Source organism: Balaenoptera acutorostrata, chromosome 1 (assembly GCF_949987535.1).
Source record: "Balaenoptera acutorostrata chromosome 1, mBalAcu1.1, whole genome shotgun sequence".
Taxonomy (NCBI): Eukaryota; Metazoa; Chordata; class Mammalia; order Artiodactyla; family Balaenopteridae; genus Balaenoptera; species Balaenoptera acutorostrata.
In genome coordinates, this window is record NC_080064.1 from 106245235 (window position 1) to 106267897 (window position 22663).

At 39.5% G+C, this 22663-nt stretch overlaps 1 protein-coding gene and 1 long non-coding RNA gene across 6 annotated transcripts in view; one reads left to right on the plus strand and one right to left on the minus strand.

Annotated features, from left to right (window-relative positions):
• The window catches only part of WARS2 (tryptophanyl tRNA synthetase 2, mitochondrial), an 87415-nt gene extending 86669 nt beyond the window's left edge, over positions 1-746 (minus strand). For 2 of the 3 annotated variants that reach the window (XM_007169308.3, XM_057527864.1), the window contains exon 1: positions 621-746. In XM_007169308.3, the coding sequence (XP_007169370.2) occupies positions 621-710 (90 nt within the window). In that variant the 5' untranslated portion in view covers positions 711-746. The remainder of the gene's footprint in view (positions 1-620) is intronic. The other variant, XM_057527862.1, reaches the window with a different exon arrangement.
• The window catches only part of LOC103016745 (uncharacterized), a 164275-nt gene continuing 142075 nt past the window's right edge, over positions 464-22663 (plus strand). For 2 of the 3 annotated variants that reach the window (XR_009005195.1, XR_003622209.2), the window contains exons 1-2: positions 464-998; positions 1515-1578. This is a non-coding gene — a long non-coding RNA (uncharacterized LOC103016745). Of the gene's footprint in view, positions 999-1514; positions 1579-10748; positions 13751-22663 lie in introns of those variants that run through there. The other variant, XR_449912.2, reaches the window with a different exon arrangement.

Consider the following 22663-nt stretch of genomic DNA (forward strand, 5'->3'; position numbering starts at 1 on the left):
CGCCTTTGGCAGCTTGCTGAAATTCCTTCATAGAACCTCCTAGATACAGATCTACTTCGCGGCAATGAGGAGAAATCATAGAGGAATATGCACTGACACTTGCTCAAGTACCGCACTGCCAGAGGGAGGACGTCAAGAGGGTGCACCTACTTAAACGGGTCGATTCCTAACGAAACATCTCTAATTTCTCCGCTGGACCCTTGGCTTGGTATTAGGGAAAGGAGAGTAAAAGCAGCAACGGGATCAAGACAAGGTGTGCAGTGCCAGAGGGACCGGACCTCTGGCATCGTATAACTTCACACACTGCTGGGCTTCCCGCGTTGCCGGGCAACAGCGGAGGTGCCGCCCTCTCAGGGCGCTCAGAGGGGGAGGGGCTGAGACTAAGTGGGTAAGCGGCGGCGCGCTCCTCCCACCAGAGGCGCGTTACGTCACCGCGAATCCTTGCAACGTCGCCACGCTCCGAGTAGGAAGGCAGTCCTAGGCAAATCGACCTTAGGAACGGAAGGTCTTGGTACTCTGCAGAGGAAGCGGGAAGGGAGAAGCAAACGGAGGGAGGAAAGAAGGATGAGAAGGACCTAGCGGGATGGGAAACTAGTGGAAGAAGGGCCAGTTTCGGTTACCTGGGGAGCGGGAGCAACTTCGGGTCCTTTATGAAGTGCCCGGAGGAAGTTCCAGCACTCACGCGCCTTCCGCATTGAGTGCAGCGCCATCTTGAGAAGGGCGGAGCCGTCTAGTCTTGAGTGACATCTGCTCAGAGGCGAAGTCCCAGTTTCGCAGCGTTTTTGCTTGTTGCGCATGCGCCCTTCCCCTCGGGGCGGGCCTTTGTGCTGGTGCCTGGGGGAGTCCGGCCTTCGCTGAGCAGGTCGCGGGGTCAGGAACGGGGTGGGGCTTGGCTTTAGTATTTGCCCTGGAGACCTAATATTTCCGCAGGTTTTGTGAAGGGACAGTCTCCTACGAGGATATTAGTAGCAGTGTTTTTTAAACTGGAAGAAAGTCAAGTAAGTTGCCTTTCGGATCCTAGCCGTCCTGAGGCAAGCTTTTAAGAAGTTTCTCTAGGAGTGGGACCTCCCCAATCCTGTTAGAGGGCAGTAAGTGGTCTTTTGAGACCTATGTGGCCTCATTAATGCATTGGATCTGCAGACGTTTGTTGAACCCTGCCATCTGCTAGGTACTGAAGGTGCAAAGAAAGATATATCTTGCCTTCAAGTTGTATACGGGCTAATGGGGTAGCAGATAAATAAATGATGCACTGTTTGAGGTGTTAAAGAAGCAAATGCCGAGATTGGGGAGGTGGGGTGGTTATGACTGTGGTGCTTCAGCCTGGTCCAAGGAAGGCTTCAGAAAGAAGATGACACTTGATAGAAGAAATTGTTTTGAGTTTTGCTTTAAATTATGAGAAGAGTTAACATGGTACTCCTACTTCTGTTAGTGCACCCAAAAATCTATCAGTAAAAATATAATTGGGAGAGATTCGTCAGAATTCCTTTATGTGTTTTGTTGTATTTATTCATTAGGGAGAGGTAGGAGATAAATGCAGTAAGGATGCTGATACTCTTAATGGAACTGAAATCTAACAAGGTAAGACAAAACTTATCAATTTATCAATTAAAGACATATAGTAAAAATCTCTTAAGAGTGGTACATAGTACTGGTGAAGTTCAAGCATAAGTGATGTAATACAGAAATAAGCAGGGAAGGAATTGTAGGAATGAGGACAAAAAATAAAACTAAGGAAATCAAATGCCATTCTTCAACAAAACTAATCAGTTTGGTTTTGTCTCTTTTAAATTTGAGGTGCTTGTAGTACTTCCAAATATGACACCAATTAGATAAGTCTGGACCTCAGGAGAGAGGTCTGAGCTACAAAACAGATGGTAACTGAATCCAAGGAAATCTTTGAGACTACAAGGTAGAGTTTGTGGAATAAAAATAGTCAGATGATGGAAATTGAAAGGAGTAGCCAAATAATGTTTAAAACCCCCAAAATGAGGTATTACTGAAATCCAGGAAAGAGACCTTGCCAGTAGAAGTGATGATTGATCTTTATAAAGATACAAGGTATCTCTTGTAAACATGCAGTTTTATAAATGCCTAAATGTTTTGTACTCATATATACAGCAAAGCATTAAAATACAGTTTTTTACAGATATATTAATTAGATTTGATGACCCTAGGAATTAGCAAGATTAGACTTCTGACATTCTCAGCCACCTGGATTATAAGATAAAGCCTAGCAATAATATGAGGGTTTCGGCAGAAAGCTGTCACAGGGCCTGCCCACTTTATTTCCTCAAGCAGTAAGTTTAGTCTTTTATCTCCGAAGACTCACATGACTGATATTTTCATGGGAGATATTTCCAAGACACTCCCATTGAAGAAGGTATATCAGGACAGCTGTGTGTAATCACTTCAATATCTATATTTTTAAAAGTAAGTTATTTTCACAGGGACCTACTGTATAGCACAGGGAACTATACTCAATATTTTTTAATAACCTACAAGGGAAAAAAATCTGAAAAAGTGTGTATATATATATATATGTATAACACTGAATCACTTTGCTGTACACCTGGAACTAACACAACATTGTAAATCAACTGTACTTCAAAAAAAAAGTTATTTTCAAACTTAGAATAAATTGTGTTTCCCACCACAGTGGTGACCTGGTGACTCTTGAGTGTCACTCAGCCAGCATGATGATTTCTTTTGCATTTCTTACATTTCCCTAGCACCTAGTATAGTACCTTGCACAAAGTAGGCACATCTTTTAAATCTAAATTTTATTTTGACAAAGTAAGCAATTAATTGACAGATTGGTATGCTTTTAGCCAGAAGGGACAGCTGACAGCAGAAAAGACACTAGACCTACTAAAAGCAAGCTAGTTTTGTCTGCTTTTGCACTTTCTTACAATGGCAGTCTGAAACCTTTTGGTGTTGGCAAAAGTATCACGAAAAAGCTCACCATCATCTAAGCTCACCATCTTCTCTTCTAAGAAGTGCAGTATATTCAGCATATTTTAATGAGTATTGTAAATGTTAATCCTGAATCTTCAGGAAAAGATGTTCTTCAGTGTACCTTTTAAAGAAAAAGTTGTAACTTTTGAGGAGTTTCCATATAAAATGGTTAACATTTTAAAGGTTTGTATAATGCAGGGTTAGTTTGATTACATGGGAAGTTCACTTATGGAATATTTCATTGTCCAACAGTGTTGTTTAAATGAAGCACCACTGGGCTTCCCTGGTGGCGCAGTGGTTGAGAGTCTGCCTGCTAATGCAGGGGACACGGGTTCGAGCCCTGGCCTGGGAAGATCCCACATGCCGCGGAGCGGCTGGGCCCGTGAGCCACAACTGCTGAGCCTGCGCGTCTGGAGCCTGTGCTCCGCGGCGAGAGAGGCCGCGGCGGTGAGAGGCCCGCGCATCGCGATGAAGAGTGGCCCCCGCTTGCCACAACTGGAGAAAGCCCTCGCACAGTAAACGAAGACCCAACACAGCCAAAATCAATCAATCAATCAATCAATCAAAAAACAAAAAAACATACGCATCTGATTCAAGATCCTCATTAAAAAAAAAAAAAAAAAAAAAAAAAAAATGAAGCACCACTGTATTTATTGGCAATATTTTACCATGGCTATCATCTGGTAAGCCAAAGAGCTTTAGTAAAATGAGATATAAATGTATTGAAAGCAGACTTTAGATATACTTACAATTAAAACCTTTTATTTTCGTATACTTGTAGCATGCACTGTATGTCTACATATGTTCATGCTTAAAATTTTGAACACTTGTTTAAAATTTGATTTCTCATCAACACTTTTATTTTATAGTAAGTTCTAGTAATTTTGCTCTTTCCTTAACATTCCCTGAAAATCCCATCTTACTTGAAACAATAGATTAAAACCAGACTGGCAGTTGGGGAACGCTTTCTATTGCAACCATGTGTGTCAGAAGAAAGGATTAGGTTTCCTTGACCAAGAACATCAAGGGGAACCTCCACCTCTGCAGACACACCTCTGTTCCTCAGTAATGGAGAGTTTATATCTAGTTAGATTTAAATGGGATAAGGAAAGAGTTTAAATCCACTCTTAGCTCTGGTAGTATAATCAGCCCTCCAGTCTCAAAGTATCCAATTTTGTTTCTCTAATTTAATTCTAAGTGTCAGGTTGGTATTAGATGCTGATCAGGGTAATGGAGAGTTACCCTACACATTTATTCACTTAAAGAAGAATTTTGCAGAATGCAAAGACGAGATGGCATCTATGTTCAAAACTTACTTGAAGCACAATCCACTCACCTCTGACCTTTCATTTATATTGAATATGTTTTTCAAATACAGAGGGAGAGATTCCACAATGAAGGCAAACCTTTTGCTTCATAATCTGGGGTACAGCCACAGTTCTCTGGCCATACTGTCTTATGCTGGACTCACTGTGACCTAAATCAAACTGAGGCAGAGTCTCCCTTAGAGTGAGATAGTTTCCAAGAGTCACTGAAATACATGGGAAACAATAATAATGATTTGGAGATTGTTCTTTTACACCTTTGGCTTAATTCTAGTTCTACCCCTCATTTTGTATTTGGTGACACTGGTCCAGAGATATTAAGTACCTTAACGAGAAATCACACAACAAATAAGAGCAGGAACAGGAAGAACTTTGATCTCCAGATGAGCGCTCTACTTTAAGTGACACCACTGTAAAGCAGAAGGAGCTAAGGCTGGGGCTGGTCCAAGCAAGGAACAGCTTCACCTAAGGGTACATCCTTGTCATGCTTCAGAGTCAGAGCAACTAAATGGCTGAGTTTTAAAGGATTGATGCTCTCATCTCTCCACCCATAACATTAAAAGATGCTGTTTTTCCCTAGTAATTTTTGGGGAAGTGCAAATTGTAGCATCTTCTTTGTATGAGGGTAGTAATCAGGAGGCTTATCTGGTCTTTGGGAAGGCTACTTAGGTGCTTGAAGGGTGGCATTACTATCACTTTTTTCCTGGAAGGTAAAAAAGTAAAATCAAGGGAGAGGCTGGGTGATGTGGATAGCAAAGTAGAGTTTTTCTCGGAGTACCTTTTTCTTAAAATTAAGGGCCAAGGCCATAGTCTTTTCTAGATTCACCTTCTTACCTTAAGGACTCTTTCCTGCTCCACAACAAGGAAGACATTTTGATCAGGGTTGGGAGAAGGTGGTGAGGATGGGGAGAGCCAGAGCAGACATAAGTGAATAATTTTTTTTAAATTAATTAATTTATTTATTTATTTTTGGCTGTGTTGGGTCTTCGTTTCTGTGCGAGGGCCTTCCCTAGTTGTGGCAAGCGGGGGCCACTCTTCATCGCGGTGTGCGGGCCTCTCACTATCGTGGCCTCTCTTGTTGCAGAGCACAGGCTCCAGACGCGCAGGCTCAGTAGTTGTGGCTCACGGGCCTAGTTGCTCCGCGGCATGTGGGATCTTCCCAGACCAGGGCTCGAACCCGTGTCCCCTGCATTGGCAGGCGGATTCTCAACCACTGCGCCACCAGGGAAGCCCCATACGTGAATAATTTACAGTTATTGATCTTCAGACAACTGACTCCGTTACTTGTAGAATCCTTCATGTGCAGTACCAGGATGAAGACTGATTATATCGGGGTGTTGCAGGCCCTGGGATTCCTGTTCATTTTTCATGTTTTCTCTCCATACTCTTTTTCAAACTGCTTTTCAATAGTAGAATACAGATCTTCAAAGAAGACAGAGAATTGCTGCCTTATTTAAGTATGGATCTAGAATGGAGAGCATAATTTTGGAGGGATGTGAGAGATTGTTTTCAATGTTCCCCATCCCCACTGTTCACCCGCAGTCTTAGGACATATGTTCCATGGAGGAAATGGGGCTTAGCAATGAGCAAATTAAAGTTTTGAAGGAACATCTTACTTTGCTATCTCTCTTTGCATGCCATATCTTTTCATATCTTTTCCAGGTGGTTATGGCCCTAAAGACAAGATCCATATGTTATCTGCACACTCATTCTATTTTTAAATTACCACCCTTTGCTCTCAGCTACTTCAAAACTAGGGTGAGTAGGCTTCCCTCTTCTGGATTTATGTTTTACAGAAAGAACTATAGCAAGGTCTCCAAAAAGCTTCCGGGAGTGTCTTTAGATAAGATCTTTTCTATTTCGTCTATGTAATCAAACTACATCAGATTCCTGCCCACTCTGTACCTGTCTGGTGTGATTCTAGGATCCTAGCTGTGACCACTGAAAGTCAGACATAATCCTTAGGTCTTGATCTTTCTAAAAACAACACCAAAAGATACCTTAATCTCTCTAAAAACAGGGAGGGTGTTACCCTCACTGGCTCTGTCAAATCCCATCTCTAACCAGTTAGATTCTGTTGGACTTTCCAAAACTCAACTGACAGTTGCAATCAGCGATTTTTTTTTCACTTTTTGTCCTTAATAAGTAGAACTGAGCATGAATTTGGAGAAAATTTGTATGGTGGTTCCATTACTGATCTCAGTGAACCGTTTAATCTTCATGTGCCTCTTTTCCTTATGTAAAATGAGTAAAAAGTAGGAGGGCTAAATGACGTCAATTGTAACTCTTGTGATTCTAGAAACTAGTTTCTGTCCCAGAATCTAATTGTCCCAAATCAGACTCATTTAGAAGTACAGAGATGGGTATTACAGTCAGGAGCCATATTTCAAGCATATGCCCTGACCCATGTCCCTGGCAGATACTGGCATACAGAGATTGAGAACAGGCCTCACAATTTTTTTTCAAGACTGTGCCCCAGGCAGCTACTCTCAACCGAATAAAATTGGGCCTACGTGTCATCCTGGCATGGCAGGGTTAGGTTTATGAAAAACAGAGAATATGAACCTTTTCTCACCCAACTGTGAACATGAAGTGGCTTTTCAAAGATCACTTTTCAAAGGGTAGGTGGGAAGAGTATCTTGACCTGTTTTCATCCTCTGTAGCTACTTTAGGTAGCAGTTTGCTTAGCTCCCAACTATACTGCTTTTTGTTGTTTCTCAGAAATATACTCATTATTTTGTAATTGTCAGTCACAGTGATTTATAGGACAGCTGCTAATCCAAGAGTTTTAGGAAAGGTTACCTAACAGATGCTGTGATCTTTAGGAGAGGAATGTAGCCACTGTCCATCCACAGCTTGGCAGGTGTGGGGAATGGGAATAGCCCTGCCTGTCTCTCCTCCCATACTCTGATCTTCTGACCTGTTGGTTCCTCTCATTTGCTGAACTCCAGGGCAAAGGAACATGATTTATCTGCTCCATAAAGGTCAGTCCTTACCCCTACTCCCCAAGAAGTACACGACAGATTGCAGAATGGTACACAGTGCATCTGGACGGCCCATATGGAAATATTCAGTACAGAACTATCCATTTATAGAACTAGAAATATAACTGTAAAAAAAAAAAAAAAGTGAAAAAACTCCCAGTCTTCTTAGGATAACTTTTTTTTTTTTTTTTTTTTAGGATAACTTTTAAGCAGGCATTAAACTTGATGGAAAACCATGTTTTCATCTCTAAGTTAGCAGAGTACTTGGGACATCAGAAAAGGGCTCAATAAATATTGGCAGATTGATTAAATGAACAAATGAACACGTGAGGAGAAGGAGGGAGGTGTGCAGTGGGATATTTTAAAGATAGTGCAGGGAATTAGGAAAAAAAATGTAAAGCCTAAAATAAGCCCTAGAAACATTTTTTAAATCTCTGATATATGCTTGCTTTCTTGTGGTTTGCTTTTTCCACTAACAGGCAGAATGCATAAAATATTCTGATTAGTTGAGGCTTATTAGGTTCCGACTAATGTTTTATATATAAATCTAAATTACTGCTCTTCTTCCCTTCTGCTTCTCTTTCTGTTTGGTCAGATCCCTGTGGGAGGGAGTAACATTCCTGTGGTGGGTAAAGTAATTTCTATGGAAATTATTCAAAATGCAATTTCAGTAAACACTATGTTAAGATATGATTTATTTCTGGATTCAGTCCTTGTGCTTGCATCATCTCCCTATTTATCATCAAGTTCTCTGTTTGCCGGCATCTCTTTTTAAGGATTTGTCCCTATCAGTTTCGCATCTCAGAGGATAAACTTACGTCAGGAGGGTTGAAGCAATCGGAAGCAAAAGAGGAAAGATTGTGTGAGAAGAGATTGTGTCCCAGGAGGCAATGGGTGTACTAAACTTTATTCCCAGTCCCAGCTCTGCCATAACTTGCAAAGTGTCATTGAAAAGTCCTTAACCTCTCAGCTTGCTTTTTATCTGAAAAAATGGGAGTGGTTGAAGCAGATGATGTTCAAGGTTCCTTCCTGCCCTCAACTATATAAGCTTACACTCATGCAGGTGTTACATGTTTAACCCAAAGATCTCCCAGTGCTTTGGAAATACATCTACAGGCTGATAGGCTGAACTATCTTCACATTTTGACAGATGGTCCCACTGGGACCTCAGTGACTCCTTAATCGTTTGATTATAAATCTGTGAAAGATCCAGAAACTGTGTCTTGAGTAGCGTGTTGGAGGAATCGAACCAAACTGTGCCTAACTTGAAGAGTGTTGTTAGTGAGAAAATCATTAGATAATAAATCCAAAACAAAGGTGGAAAAACGAGTCTTCTGATATTATCACATGCACTGGAGTAGGGGGAGGTGGTGTTTGGAAGCTGGTGCCAGGGAGAGAACCTAGAGGCAGAGTAAGAACTGGAGGAGATGGGAGATCATTTAACTGTAAAAGTTGTCCAGCAAATGTGCCATTACTTTTATTGATTCATACTATTCACTCATTCAAAAATCATTTAACGTATGCTTACTGCATGCCCATGAAACTGAAGGACTAAAAATGTAATCTTTTTGTCACTACAGGTACCAATCGATGCTTCTTCTATGTTGTCACATGTACCACCTTCTTTTCTTGGCTCTAGTTTCCCAGTTCCCACTCTGAAACCTCAGAGACAAAGGACTTGGAAAGCCAGCATTTTTCCCTGCCTCTCTCCCACCCTTCCTTCCTACCTTCTTCCCACCCTTCCTTCCTACCTTCTTCCCACACTTATTGACCACCTGCTGTTAACCTGAGACTGTCTAAGGTACTGGGGATCCATGGAGCATAAAGACATGGATTCCACCATGGAAAAGCTTGAGTACTGGAGGGAAGATTTCTTATAAACTTGCTAAAATACAATAGTATAGGTGCCATTCTAGAGCATGGACATGGTAGTGTAAACTCAGGTCCCCCAATTTCTAAAAAATGGCAACCAGATCACTCAATATGAGTCCACAAAGCCCCTGACAGAGCAAGGATGCACTTCTTGGAACATCCCTTCCGGTCGACATGCACAGCTCCCACACCAGCCCCGGCTACACCTGCCAGTTCTATTGTCACTGTAGTCACCTAAATAAAAACAAAATCCACATGCCTAGGGCACAGGTCACACAAAATAGGACTGTGGTTCCTCCTCAAAGAAGAAAACCCCTTTAGAACTTACTTTATCCCTCTTGTCTTAGAACCACTAGGGAATCAAGGAGGGAAGGTAAAGAAGGGGGTCTCTGGCTCTGATCTTTACTGTGTTAGGAGGATCCCTCTCCAATCCTTTTGCAGCTCCGTTTGTTAAATAGTAAGCCTCTTTTCCTAGAACACCCAGCCTAGGTCTCATAGATGCTTAGACATTTCCATTTGTCTGACACTCAACACCAGGAGGCGGTGGGGTGAAGTTTGACAACATGATGCTAATAACACACACTCTTCAGGGCTTGACATTCTGTTATTTACTCATCTGGCAGAAACTTACTGGGTGTCTGTCCCATGCCAGCCACCATGCTAAGCGCTAAGTACACAAAGCCGAATAAGATACTATCTGTGCTCTTCCAGATCACAATTTAATGAGGGAAACTGCAAACACAAACTATTACAGGGAAAATGTCTTTATAGCAAGAAGATCTTTTAATTTCCTTCAAATCACACTTTAGGGACAGTCCTGGGTCCACTATTTACTATTTGGATGACCTTGGACAGGCTTCCTGAGGGCATTTGCCCCACTTTCCTCACCCAAAGATAACCAAGTTCCCCAAGTGCCCTGGCAGCTCTGAGATGAGCACTGAGCTGGCTGGTGAATGGAATTTCAAATTGGAAAGAGGAGCAGGATGCTCTTAAGAGGGATTCCTTTACGTGCGTGAAGGAAGCACGGATATGCAAATAGAAAGGCGTACAGAGGAGTGAAGATAGGGGAATAAGGTATTAACATGGCTCCCTGCATCCATGCTTGTCCCCTTCAGTTTATTCTCAACCAGCAGCCAGAGCAACCCATTAAAATGTGTGTTATTGTAAATCATGGTCACTCCTCTGCTCAAACCCTCCAGTGGCTTCCCAAGTCCTTACCAAGACCTGTAAGGCCCAGATGATCTGTATTCTCCATCCCAGCCTCCCTTTCTGACTTCTTTGCCTATTGCCTTCCTTTTACCTTGCTCTGCTCTGGACACTCTGGTCTCCTCACCAGCCCTCAATGCTTATCACCATCTAACATATTTTACTTAATTTACTTTCTCATTCTCTATAATGTAAGCATCATAAAAGCAGGGACTTTTGTCTGTTTTATTCTGTATCTAAAATTTAGAAAGTGCATGACTAATAACATACTTGCTAAATGAATTTCTCCAGTTTGTGGGTTAGGAAACTAAGATCCAAAGAAAGAAAGTGAATGAGGTCAAAGTGCTCCTTAGAAGGAGAGTCTGGACTTAGTAAGACTTAGATCTTCTGTCTCTCTGTTCCACAGACTCTACGGTAGACAGAATAATGGACTCCAGAGATGTCTACATCCTAAAGCCCAGAAACATATGGCAAAAGGGACTTTGCAGATGTGATGAAGTTAAGGATCTTGAGATGGGGAGATCCTTCGGATTGTTGGCTTAACTTCTGACATTCCTTCCCTCAGCCTCTTCAACTCTATTAGATTTATTTATTCACTCATTTATTAATTCACTCAACCAGTATTTACTATATATATTGATAGATCTGTTTTAGCAAAAGAAAAAGGAAGGATATGAAAGGGTAACTTTTACGTGTCTACGTAGTGTTTTTTAAGCCATGGAATTTTACTTTGGGGATTTCTAGTGTTTTTTAATTTAAAAGATAGAAACAAATATTTTCTGAGAGATACTCTGAGCCACACACTGTGGTAGATACTGGAGATAAAAGAAAAGTCTTGAACTACACACACACACAGTTTTATAGGGGTGACAAATGAACAGAGAATCAGATTGCCCCACCTCAAGCAAATGTCACCAGGGAGGGAAGAAGGGTTTCGGTGGAGGCCCAGAGGGGGGAATCTAACCCTGCCTGGAGGACAGCGTTGCGGTGGAGGGGTGGTGAGTAGAGAATCCCAAAAGTAATATCTCCGTTGAGTAGTCTGATCCTTATCAAGCTTTGCCTATCCCTGGCCTCGGGTGTTTTGCTAACCAGAGCCAGCTGTTTTGTGGATGCCTTCTCCCCGCTGTCCTGCTGTCCCTGCCTAGTCCCTTCACTGGTCCCTGGCATGACACAGGCATTTTCAGGCCCTTTCCCATGAATCTGTTTAGAGCCAGCACCCCGTACAGCTCAAGAGGAGTCACAGCTCATGGTGAGATAAGGGAGGGACTTGGAAGAAAACATGATGAACGTGGACAAAGCCAAGGGGGAAATATGCATGTTTTCATTTGCTTTCCCCAAACAAGATGCTTTCACACCACTTTCCATAATCCAAACAGTATGTTTCTCCTTAACATACTGTGAAGATGTGGTGGCTATCTGTTGTAAAGGCACACGAGACATGTTTTTCTCCCAAGATGGGGTTAGCACCCCTCCTGGTGCTCCCTTCAGCACCATGTGCGCCCATATTTTATAGAGTCTCTCATACCCTAGCCCAATCCCATGACTGTCTGTGTTCTCCTAAGGACTCCTAAGATCCTTCTAGAGCAGCCACCAGTCTTGTCTGAGGTTGTATGGCACGTGCCCTGCACACAGGGAGTGCTCAATAAATAATTGCTTAATTGCACTGAATACTGTAGAACAGTGTAGGTACTAGTTTGGGCAAATTTTGAAACATCTGAAGTCAAACTCTCATTTTGGAAGGCTGAAAAATCATTTTCAATTTTAATTTATTATTTCTAAGAAAACAAAAATGTTCCCACAATTCTCAAATTAATATTCACCAGTGACATTTTCAACCTGATTTGAGAGGCTGAGGAGGGAATGTAGGTTGCGTACATAATAAAAATTATATTTTAATTGCCCTCTAACGTGTGGCTGTGTGTAAAGAAGAAACACAGGATATATGAGGGAAAAATGCTTTGAAAACTCCAAAGTGGGTTACAGATGTTAGTTTATGTTTTCACACAGCTAAAGCAGAAACTGCCTATGCCCTCAGTCCCTTGCCGACTGAAGCAGACATCAGTGTTTGGATGGGATACAGGCATGGTGGGAGGAATGGTTACTTTTTGCACAGAGAATTCAATTGTTCTGGGCTTAGCCAGGATGCAGATGGTTTTCCATTGCTGGAATTGGTCAGGGATGGTGGGGGAAGCGCTTAGGCATGGCTTTCACTGAATTGGCTTGCAGGCTTTCAAGAAATCTTTGAACAATAACGCTGTTCAGGTACCTACTTGGAGAGGTCAACTGCTTGATTCGTTTTTTTTTAAATTCCCATCAAACAAGTGACAGTGACACATCTTGGTGCCATTTCATGCCATCCCTGACTTCTCAGAAGCAGCTGGCGCCAGTTGTCTTCCCTGGCAGGGATCGCTGGCCCTGGCTTTGCAACAGTCCAGAGAGCCTGCAGTTCTCCAGGGGAATTGCAAAATACTTTTAAATATTCTAAAAATGAAATTAAATATTCATTTTATTTTAATTTACATATGCCATCCAGTACTTTTAGAAGATGTCAGTACTGTGGAATGACATGGCCAACCGTCGTATGGTTCAGCTCTGAAATGCAGCTGTGAGTTCTCAGCATAAGACGCTGATGGTCCTGTGTCCAGTGCTGTCCGATTTTCACCTTGGCTAGTGTGCGGGTTAACCAATATTTATCTTTCTGTGTGGCTGTAAAAAATTTTACAGGTCCAAGATGGGTCAGATATTATTTCATAAAGCCTTATTCTAATGAGTTCTAGTAATTCTTAATCTTTCTCAAAGAAATAATCGTCAAATCTTCTCCAATAACAAAATAACGAAGCACATTTTACAATTGTAAGTTTTGGTGTGAGAAAACTATTTCCTGGTCTCCAGGGTATAGAAAGTAAACATATAGCAAACAATTAGGAATGTTAGAATCATGGTCGGGGAGGCAGACATTCTGTGCATCTCCATCCCAAGCTCTCCACCTCAGATTTCTTGCTCTTTTTTACTTTTTGCTTAAGCTTATCTTGGTGTGTTGCCTGGGAGTTTAGATGTTTTATTATAACACAAAAAAATTACATGAGACAAAGCCCAACTTGCTTTTCTTTTCCCTTCCAGTCCTATTATAACTTAGACAAAACTCAGCCATTTTCTTCCATTATGGAGAATGGCTACTGAAAAGGAAAGATGTAGAAAAAAGAAAACTTTCAGGGAACAGTGAGAAACAAATGCATCATGATCTATTTAACAGAGAACTGTGGGTAAGAGTCATGCACAAGAACATGGAAATGGCTTCTTGAAAATATCTTTTTTTTTTCAATTTTAAAAGGAATGCATGCACATGGTAAACAAAAATAATTCAAATTGTAAGAAAAATACAAAACAAGAAGTAAAAATTCTCTTCTCCAATATCCTATCCCAGATCCTGAATCCTGCTGCCCAAAGAAGAACTGTTAGCCATTTGTTATGCATCCTTCCAGAAGAATTCTGTGCATATGACAAAGATGTCACAAAACCCACATGCTTTCCTTCCCTACGAGCTCTACAACTTCATTTTTTCCCTTATTGTGTCATGAGCATCTAAACATATCAGTAAACGTTTATAACTCAGTTTTAAAGAAAATGATATGCTTCATAGTATTCAATTAGAGTATCGTTATTTGTTTATACCATCTCTTTTTGGTAGACATTTGGATTGCTTTTAGATCACTACTATTGCAAACATTGCTTCAGTGAACACTTTTGTAAGTAAGTATTGGTACACATGACAAAATAAATCTAATATCTCAGGGTTAATTTACAAAAGTGAAATGACTAATTCTGAGATTATGTGTATTTGCATCTTGAAAACTATCTCCTCATTTATCTCCAAAGATGTTAACCTATGTCTACACTCAGCAACAGTGCACGAGAGTGCGTTTCCCACCTGCTCTCATCACTAGAAATTTGTTTTTATAAATAACAACATATAAAACACTACCATAGGTTACATCTGGGGTTCAAGAAAGGACTTTTACTTTTTGCTTCCATACACATCTGTGCTATGTAAATTTGATACAGTGATGATGTTTTCTTTTGTAATTAAAAAAGATTAAAGATTCAGAACACTTGGTTGTAACTGTTTGGTGATGAAATTTCACTTGTAAAGTAAAGCCCAGAATATGAGACCATTCTCAAAAGAAGACCATGGGAGGGAGCAGTCAGAGTCAGAGTTCTGTTTGATACGGGCAGGCTGATGGAGGGGAAGGGAATACACCTTATAGGCTACTCACCTGTGAGAACTAGAGGAGGTAACTCTGTGGTACCAAGATGTAGTAGCCCAGAGATAGCTGTAAATCTCTTGCAATGTTACTATCTTCCCATGAGGTCATAATCCCTGGAATGAGGGCTTATTTTTACAAGCTACACCTATAATGCAAAGGACAAGCCTAGGGACAATACAATCTATGTTTCTCATTTTAAGTTCTTTGGGAATAGAGTCTGCTCAGTTCCTCTTTTCCTCACATAGACTGGAAAACTTGGATCTATCCCCAGCTTTACAAATTTTCTTTAGTTTAGAAAATCCACATGTCCCACTCTCAGAATCATTACTGTAGTAGAAGAGTTTTTTTTTTCAGGGCAAGAATTCTTTATAAAACAGTATCCAGATTCAGGGTAAAATATCTGAGTCATAACAATTTAAAGCCCAATCTGTTCTGCAAAAGATACTTCTACAACATCAAGTATCTCATATGCAATTGGTAAATAAGAAAATAACATGGAATTTGTAGAAATCAAACTTGATTTTCCTAGGCAAGGAAAGCTAGAATAGCTGGAATAAAATTATAACCTTCAGTATGAAAGGAAAAATTTTTAGTGTGGCTACTGCTAAGCAATAGTTCTTTCAGCTGTATTTTAAGAAATTTAAAAATAAGTGCTTGATTACTGGTGGTAGTACAAAATTGTATAAACCAATGAAGTGGAATTTAACAGTACCTAGCATTTAGTCTTGATTTTGGGCCAAATAGTGTCCCCTCCCAAATTCATATATTAACGTTCTTCAGAATGTGACGGTATTTGCAGAAAGGACCTTTAAAGAGGTAATTAAGGCAGAATGAGGTTATATAGGTGCACCCCAATCCGATACAACTGGTATCTTTGTAAGAAGAGGAGATTAGGACACAGACAACAAACAGAAAGAGGAAAGACCATGTGAGCACACAGCAAGAAAGTGGTTATCTGCAAGCCAAGGAGAGAGGCCTCAGAAGAAACCAAACTTATGGAAACCTTGATGTTGGATTTCTAGCCTCCAGAACTGGGAAAAAATTAATTTCTGTTGTTTAAGCTACCTAGTCTGTAGTATTTTTTTATGGCAGCCCTAGCAAACTAATACACTCTTGGATGTATACTCTGGAGATACACTGCCACGAAAAAATATATATATATATAATTAAAATTATTCATTGTGATAATATTTATGATAGCAAAAAAAAAAAAAAAAAGGAAATGTCATAATTTCCTTCCACAAGAGACTGGTAAGCTATGGTATATCCATACAATGGAGTATGATACAGCCATAAAGGACAGTGAGGAAGACCTCTGTGAACTGGTATGAAGGGATTTCCAGGATATACTCTTAAGTGAAATGAACGAAAAAAACAAAGTGCAACTGAGTATATGTAGTATATTATGTTTTGTGTTAGAAGAAAGGAGAAATAAAAATATGTGTATTTGCTTATTTTTGCACAAAATAGACATGGAGGAAAGATTTTAAAAAATGTCAGTGGTACTTGATATAGGGTAAGGGGTAGGTAATGAGCTCAATAAGATAGGGATGGGGAGTGTGATGTCCCTGAGTATATATTTCACATAGTTTGAATTTTTGAATTACATTGGTGTTTTACAAATTCAAAAATAAATCAATTTGAAAAGATTGAAAGTCTTATTTGCAAGGCAGAAATAGAGACACAAATGTAGAGAATAGATGTATGGATACCAGGGAGAGGAAGGGGGAGGGGTGGGAGGAATTGGGAGACTGGGATTGACACCTATACATTATTGATACTATGTATAAAATAGACAACTGATGGGAACATACTGTATAGCACAGGGAACTCTACCTAATGCACTGTAGTAACCTAAGTGGGAGGGAAGTCCAAAATGGAGGGGACATCTGTATGTGTATGGCTGATTCATTTTGTTGTGCAGTGGAAGCTAACACAACATTGTAAAACAACTGTACTCCAATCAAAATTATAAAAAAAAGAAAAGACTGAAAGAAGTTAACCCTAAAATTGAATACAATCAGAAAAAAAATAAACCTGTTTATCAAGTTGATAAACATAACAATGCAGCTAAAAAGAATTAAGGTAACTTTTGAACACAGTAACCTGAATGGGATGCAGTCTAAAGATCAAAAGATCTGTAACGGGGCTTCCCTGTGGTGCAGTGGTTGAGAATCTGCTTGCCAATGCAGGGGACACGGGTTCGAGCCCTGGTCTGGGAAGATCCCACATGCCGCGGAGCAACTGCTCCCGTGAGCCACAACTACTGAGCCTGCGCGTCCGGAGCCTGTGCTCCGCAACAAGAGAGGCCGCGATAGCGAGAGGCCCGCGCACTGTGATGAAGAGTGGCCCCCGCTCTCCGCAACTAGAGAAAGCCCTCGCACAGAAACGAAGACCCAACACAGCCAAAAATAAATAAATAAATTTATTTTAAAAAAAAATCTGTAACAAAATCTGGAACTTAGTAGGTTTGTTGTTAGCATTGGTATTGGAGTACTGAAATAATTTTATTTGCATTGTAGGACAGAGCAAGAAAAAAAATGTGTAGAGACACTTGGGAACTCGAAATATGCAGTGAAGAAAGATAAGAAAGAACCCTGAAATTGGAGGACACCGTTATGAACTCTGTGTCTAGCACACCTAGAAATTAGGTCTTAGTTTCTAAATACCATTCGTCAAAAAACAACAAGGCTTCTTGGGCAGATGGTCAGGTCTAGGTTTGGAGCAGAGAAAGCATAAGATAACCCCAGAATATATAGTACCAGAAATCAAGGGAGTGCTCAAAGACTAAAAATTACATGTCTGAAGGACACAGAAGAGGTCTTGAAGGGACTGCTAATGGCCACAGTTGAGACAATTTGAGCATCCCAAAGAATAACATATAACACATTAATATAATAATATAACATTGAATTTTTAAAAAATCCTTATGTCCAGAGTGATACTAGAAAAAAGCAAGGCAGGAGGAGGGAGGAAAGTTATGTAGAAGGGATGATAAAAGTACAAATTTATCATTTTGCAACCATCCGTGCAATAATTGAATCAGGTGAAGCTCATCAATGGTGGATGTTAACTAGACTTATTGTGAGGATCATTTCGGTATACATACGTACATCAAATCATTGTTGTGTACCTCAGAAACTAATATAATGTTGCATGTCAATTATATCTCAATTTTTAAAATAGACAAAAAAAGATCACTAGTGGTAAACTGTTATTGGAGAGCAGAGTATCCATACAACTCAAAATATTACATCACAGATTGCTTATTAATTACAAAGGGAAAAAGATATCTTTACAATGAAGAAATTCAGCAAATGCCTCTTAACCAAATGATTAAACTTATCATCCCCAATGGGACAAATGACATTAAGTATATCTACCATGCCATAGTGGGAAGTGTATATCACCTATGTAGGATACATGCCAAAAATATCCAACCTGTATACAAACTTGAGGAACCAGTCAGACAAATCCAGATTGTTGAATATCCTTCAAGATACTGGCATGGATTGTTGAAAAAGGTCAATGCCATAAAAATTTTTAAAGACTTGGGGGAGGGGGACTCTTTCAGATTATAGGAGATGAAAACTAAATGCAGTGCATAAGGCTTGATTTGAAACCCTAGATTTCCTAGATTGAAAAAAAAATAGCAAGAAAAAGACATTATTAGGTCAATTAAGGAAATTTGAATATGGGCTATATACTAGATAATATTATTGTGTCAGGGTTAATTTTATTGGTGTGATCACAACATGGAAAGATATTAGGTTGGCCAGAAAGTTTGTTCAGGTTTTTCTTTAACATGGAAAATCCGCACGAACTTTTTGGCCAACCCATAGAATAATCACCTAATTTCTCTGATAACTGCTGAAGTACTTAGGATTGGATTGTCATGATTTGTATCTGTAACTTAAATGGGTCAGCAAATAAATAACCTCTTGCAGTTTTATAATTTTATGTTTTACATTTAGATGTATAATCCATACTGAGTTGTTTTTTAGTATACGGTGTGAGTCATGGATTGAGGTTTACTTTTTTGCATGTGACTATAAAATTGTTTCAGCAGCTTTTATGGAAAGACTGTCTTTCTATGCTTAATTGCCTCTGTACCTTTGTCAGAAATCAGTGGACCATATGCGTGTAGGTCTATTTCTGGCCTTTCTATTTTGTTCCATAGACCTATTTATCTTCCTTGACACCGGTACCACGCTGTCTTGATTACTACAGCTTTGCAATATGTCTTAAAGTCAGGTAGCATAAGTTCTCCAACTTTGTTCTGCCTTTCCAAGTGTTTTAAGTATTCTAGGGCCTTGTCATTTCCCCTAACTTTTATTATATTTTTTTATTTAAGTATAGTTGATTTATAATATTATGCTGGTTTCAGGTGTACAACTTCACATAAATTTTGTAATCAGCTTATCAATTTCTACAGAAAAGCCTGTGGGTATTTTGATTGGGAAAGCATTGAATCTGTAGATCAATTTGCAGAGAAATGACATTTTTTTCCTACATTTTTTAAATTGAAGTATAGTTGATTTACAATGTTGTGTTAATGCTGTGTAGCAAAGTGATTCAGTTATACATTCTTTTTTTAAAAAATATTATTTTCCATTATGGTTTATCACAGGTTATCAAGTATAGTTCTCTGTGTTATACAGTAGGACCTTGTTGTTTGACATCTTGACTATTGAATCTTGTGACTGTGAATTCTGTGTGTTGCTCTATTTATTTAGGTCTTTTAAAATTTCTCTCAGCAATATTTTGTAGTTTGCAGTATATAAATATTAAACATCGTTTGTCAGGTTTATTACTATTTTGTATTTATATTAAATGGTATTTTTGTTTGTTTTGTTTTGTTTTTTTGTTTTTTAAAATTTATTTATTTATTTATTTATTTTGGGCTGTGTTGGGTCTTCGTTTCTGTGCGAGGGCCTTCTCCAGTCACGGCAAGCGGGGGCCACTCTTCATCGCGGTGCGCGGGCCTCTCACTATCGCGGCCTCTCTTGTTGCGGAGCACAAGCTCCAGACGCGCAGGCTCAGTAGTTGTGGCTCACGGGCCCAGTTGCTCCGCGGCATGTGAGATCCTCCCAGATCATGGCTCGAACCCGTGTCCCCTGCACTGGCAGGAGGATTCTCAACCACTGCACCACCAGGGAAGCCCTAAATGGTATTTTAAAATTTCTAATTGTTGCTAGTACATAGAAGTACAATTTATTTTTGTGTATTGATCTTGTATCTTGCAAGTTTACTAAACTCATTTGTTCTAGTAGCTTTCTTGTAGCTTCCCTAGGATTTTCTACATAGATGATCATGTCATCTGTGAATAAAGGCAGTTTTACTTCTTCCCAAGGGAACGCCCCTCCCTCCCTCCTTCCTTCCTTCCTCCCTCCCTCCCACCTTTCCCTCCCTATGGTACTAGCTAGAACCTCCAGTATGATGCTGAATAGAAGTGATGGCCCAGACATCTTTGACTTTTTTACTGATTTTTAGAGGAAGAGTATTTAGTCTTTCACCATTAAGTATGATATTAGCTGTAGGTTTTTGTGGATGCTATTTACCAAGTTGAGAAAGTTTTCTTTTCTTCTAGTTTGCTGAAACTTTTTTTTTTTTTATCAGTAATGGATATTGGATTTTGTGAAATGTTTTTTCCCTCTAGCTTTTAAGTTAATCATAGATCTTTTTTTTTTTTTAAAATATTTATTTATTTATTTATGGCTGTGTTGGGTCTTCGTTTCTGTGCGAGGGCTTTCTCTAGTTGCGGCAAGTGGGGACCACTCTTCATCGCGGTGCGCGGGCCTCTCACTGTCGCGGCCTCTCTTGTTGCGGAGCACAGGCTCCAGACGCGCAGGCGCAGTAGTTGTGGCTCACGGGCCTAGTTGCTCCGCGGCATGTGGGATCTTCCCAGACCAGGGCTCGAACCCGTGTCCCCTGCATTGGCAGGCGGATTCTCAACCACTGCCCCACCAGGAAAGCCCTGATAGATCATGTTTTAGTCTTTTTTTTTTTGCCTCTATATGTCTGAAAAAGTATTTTACTTTAATTTTTAAAGGAATTTTTATGGACTACAGAATTCTAGTTTAACAGGTTTTTTTTTTCCTTTGAATACTTTAAAGATGCTCTACATTATCTAAAAATCTGTGTCATCCTTATTGCTTTTTCTCTGAATGTAAAGAATCATTTTTCTCAGGATTCTTTTAACATATTCCCTTTATCACTAGTTTTAACAATTGATTATGTGCCTTGGTGTAGTTTTCTTCATGTTTCTTGTGTTTGAAGTCCATTGAGTTTCCTGGAACTATGGGTTTATATTTTTCATCAAAGTTAAAAATACTTTAGACATTACTTTTTCAGATATTTTGTATTTCCTCCTTGCCTTCTTTCCTTTAATAACTCCAATTTCACACACAGTTGGCTTTTTGAAGTTGTCCCATGGTTTATTTTTTTCTTGTTCTTTTAAAAAAAAAAGATTCTGTGCTTCATTTTAGATAGTTTCTATTGCTATCTATTGCTGCTTTCCTTCCATGGTGTCTAATCTGCTGTTAATCCCATCCAGGGTATTTTTCATTTTAGACATTTTAGTTTTCATCTGTAGAAATTCAATTAAAAAAAAAAACCTTCCACGTCTTTATTTAATATGTTCAGTCTTTCTTTTAGTTTTTTTGAACATATGGAATACAATTATAACTGTCTTACTGTCCTTATTTATTAGTGCTATCATCTATGTCATTTTGTAGTATATTTTGATTAATTGGTTTTTCCTCTTAATTATGGATTTTATTTTTCTGAGTTTTTGCATGTCTGGGCGTTTTTGATTAGATGATCAACATTATGAATTTTATCTTGCGGGATGTCAGATATTTTTATATTCTTGAAAATATTGTTGTACTTTGTTCTGGGATATGGTTAAGTTATTTGGAAACAGTTGATACTTTTGGGTCTTGCTTCTAGGCTTTGTTTGGTGGGACCAGAACAATATTTAGTCTAGGGTTAATTCTTGCCCACTCCTGAGTCAAGAATCTTATTACTAACCTCAGCTTCACGAATTATGAAATTTTCCACTCTGGATGATGGGAATGGCCACTCTCCTGACCCTGTATGAACCCCTGAAGAGTTTGCTCTTATTTCATAAGGCGGGTCATTTCCTAGTCTCAGGTAGTTTACTCACTGACATGGTTAATCAGTTACCTACTGAAACCTCGAAAGGGACACTCTGTAGTTCTCAGTTCTCTGTGCAATTCTCCCCTCTATATAGTTCTCTGCTCTGAGAATTCTAGCCACATTGGCTTAGCTGAACTCCCAGCTCCATCTCCTCAACTCTTCTCTCTGCATCACAGACTGGAAACTCTGTTCAGACAGTAAGCTAGGCAATCATAGGGCTTTCTCAGAGATCACTGACCTTCATTGCTTATTTCCAATATCTTGAGAGCTATTGTTTGATTCATATATTTGTCCAAGCCATTTGTTGTTATTGTTGTTGTTGTTTTGTACACAGCAGAGTAAACCTAGTCCCTGACACTCCATCTTGGCAGAAGCAGGAGAAGTTTGTATGCATTTTAAAATTTCCCCTGAGGCAACCTCCAGCTGATCGGCTTTTCCTGAGCTGTTCAAGTTATCTCCCACATGACTATTACGGTTTTTGTTAGTTACAAAGTTGAATGTGTTATTTCTCTATTTCCCTTCTATTTTAACCTGCAATTTTATGGTATACAATGTTTCTGAGGAATGAGTATATTGTAGTATAACAATTATAACCTATACAATTTAAGGACATATGCTATGGTTGGCATATACCTTAAGCAAAAGCAGAAAATACAAAAAGATATGTTTTTATTAACATTTTCAAAACTGAAACTAACTGGTCAGATCTTTGAGGGTAGGTTTCATTTTGTGTGAGTCATTTTATTTCCTCCCCTGTAGTGCCCGGCACATAGATCTTCCAAATCATTTGTTGAATTGTTGTAATAGATTTGTTGGTAGTACAGGAATATAGTATTATTTTCACTGTTATGATTATGACTAGCTATCGTGTATGTCTACTTTATGTTAGGCTCTC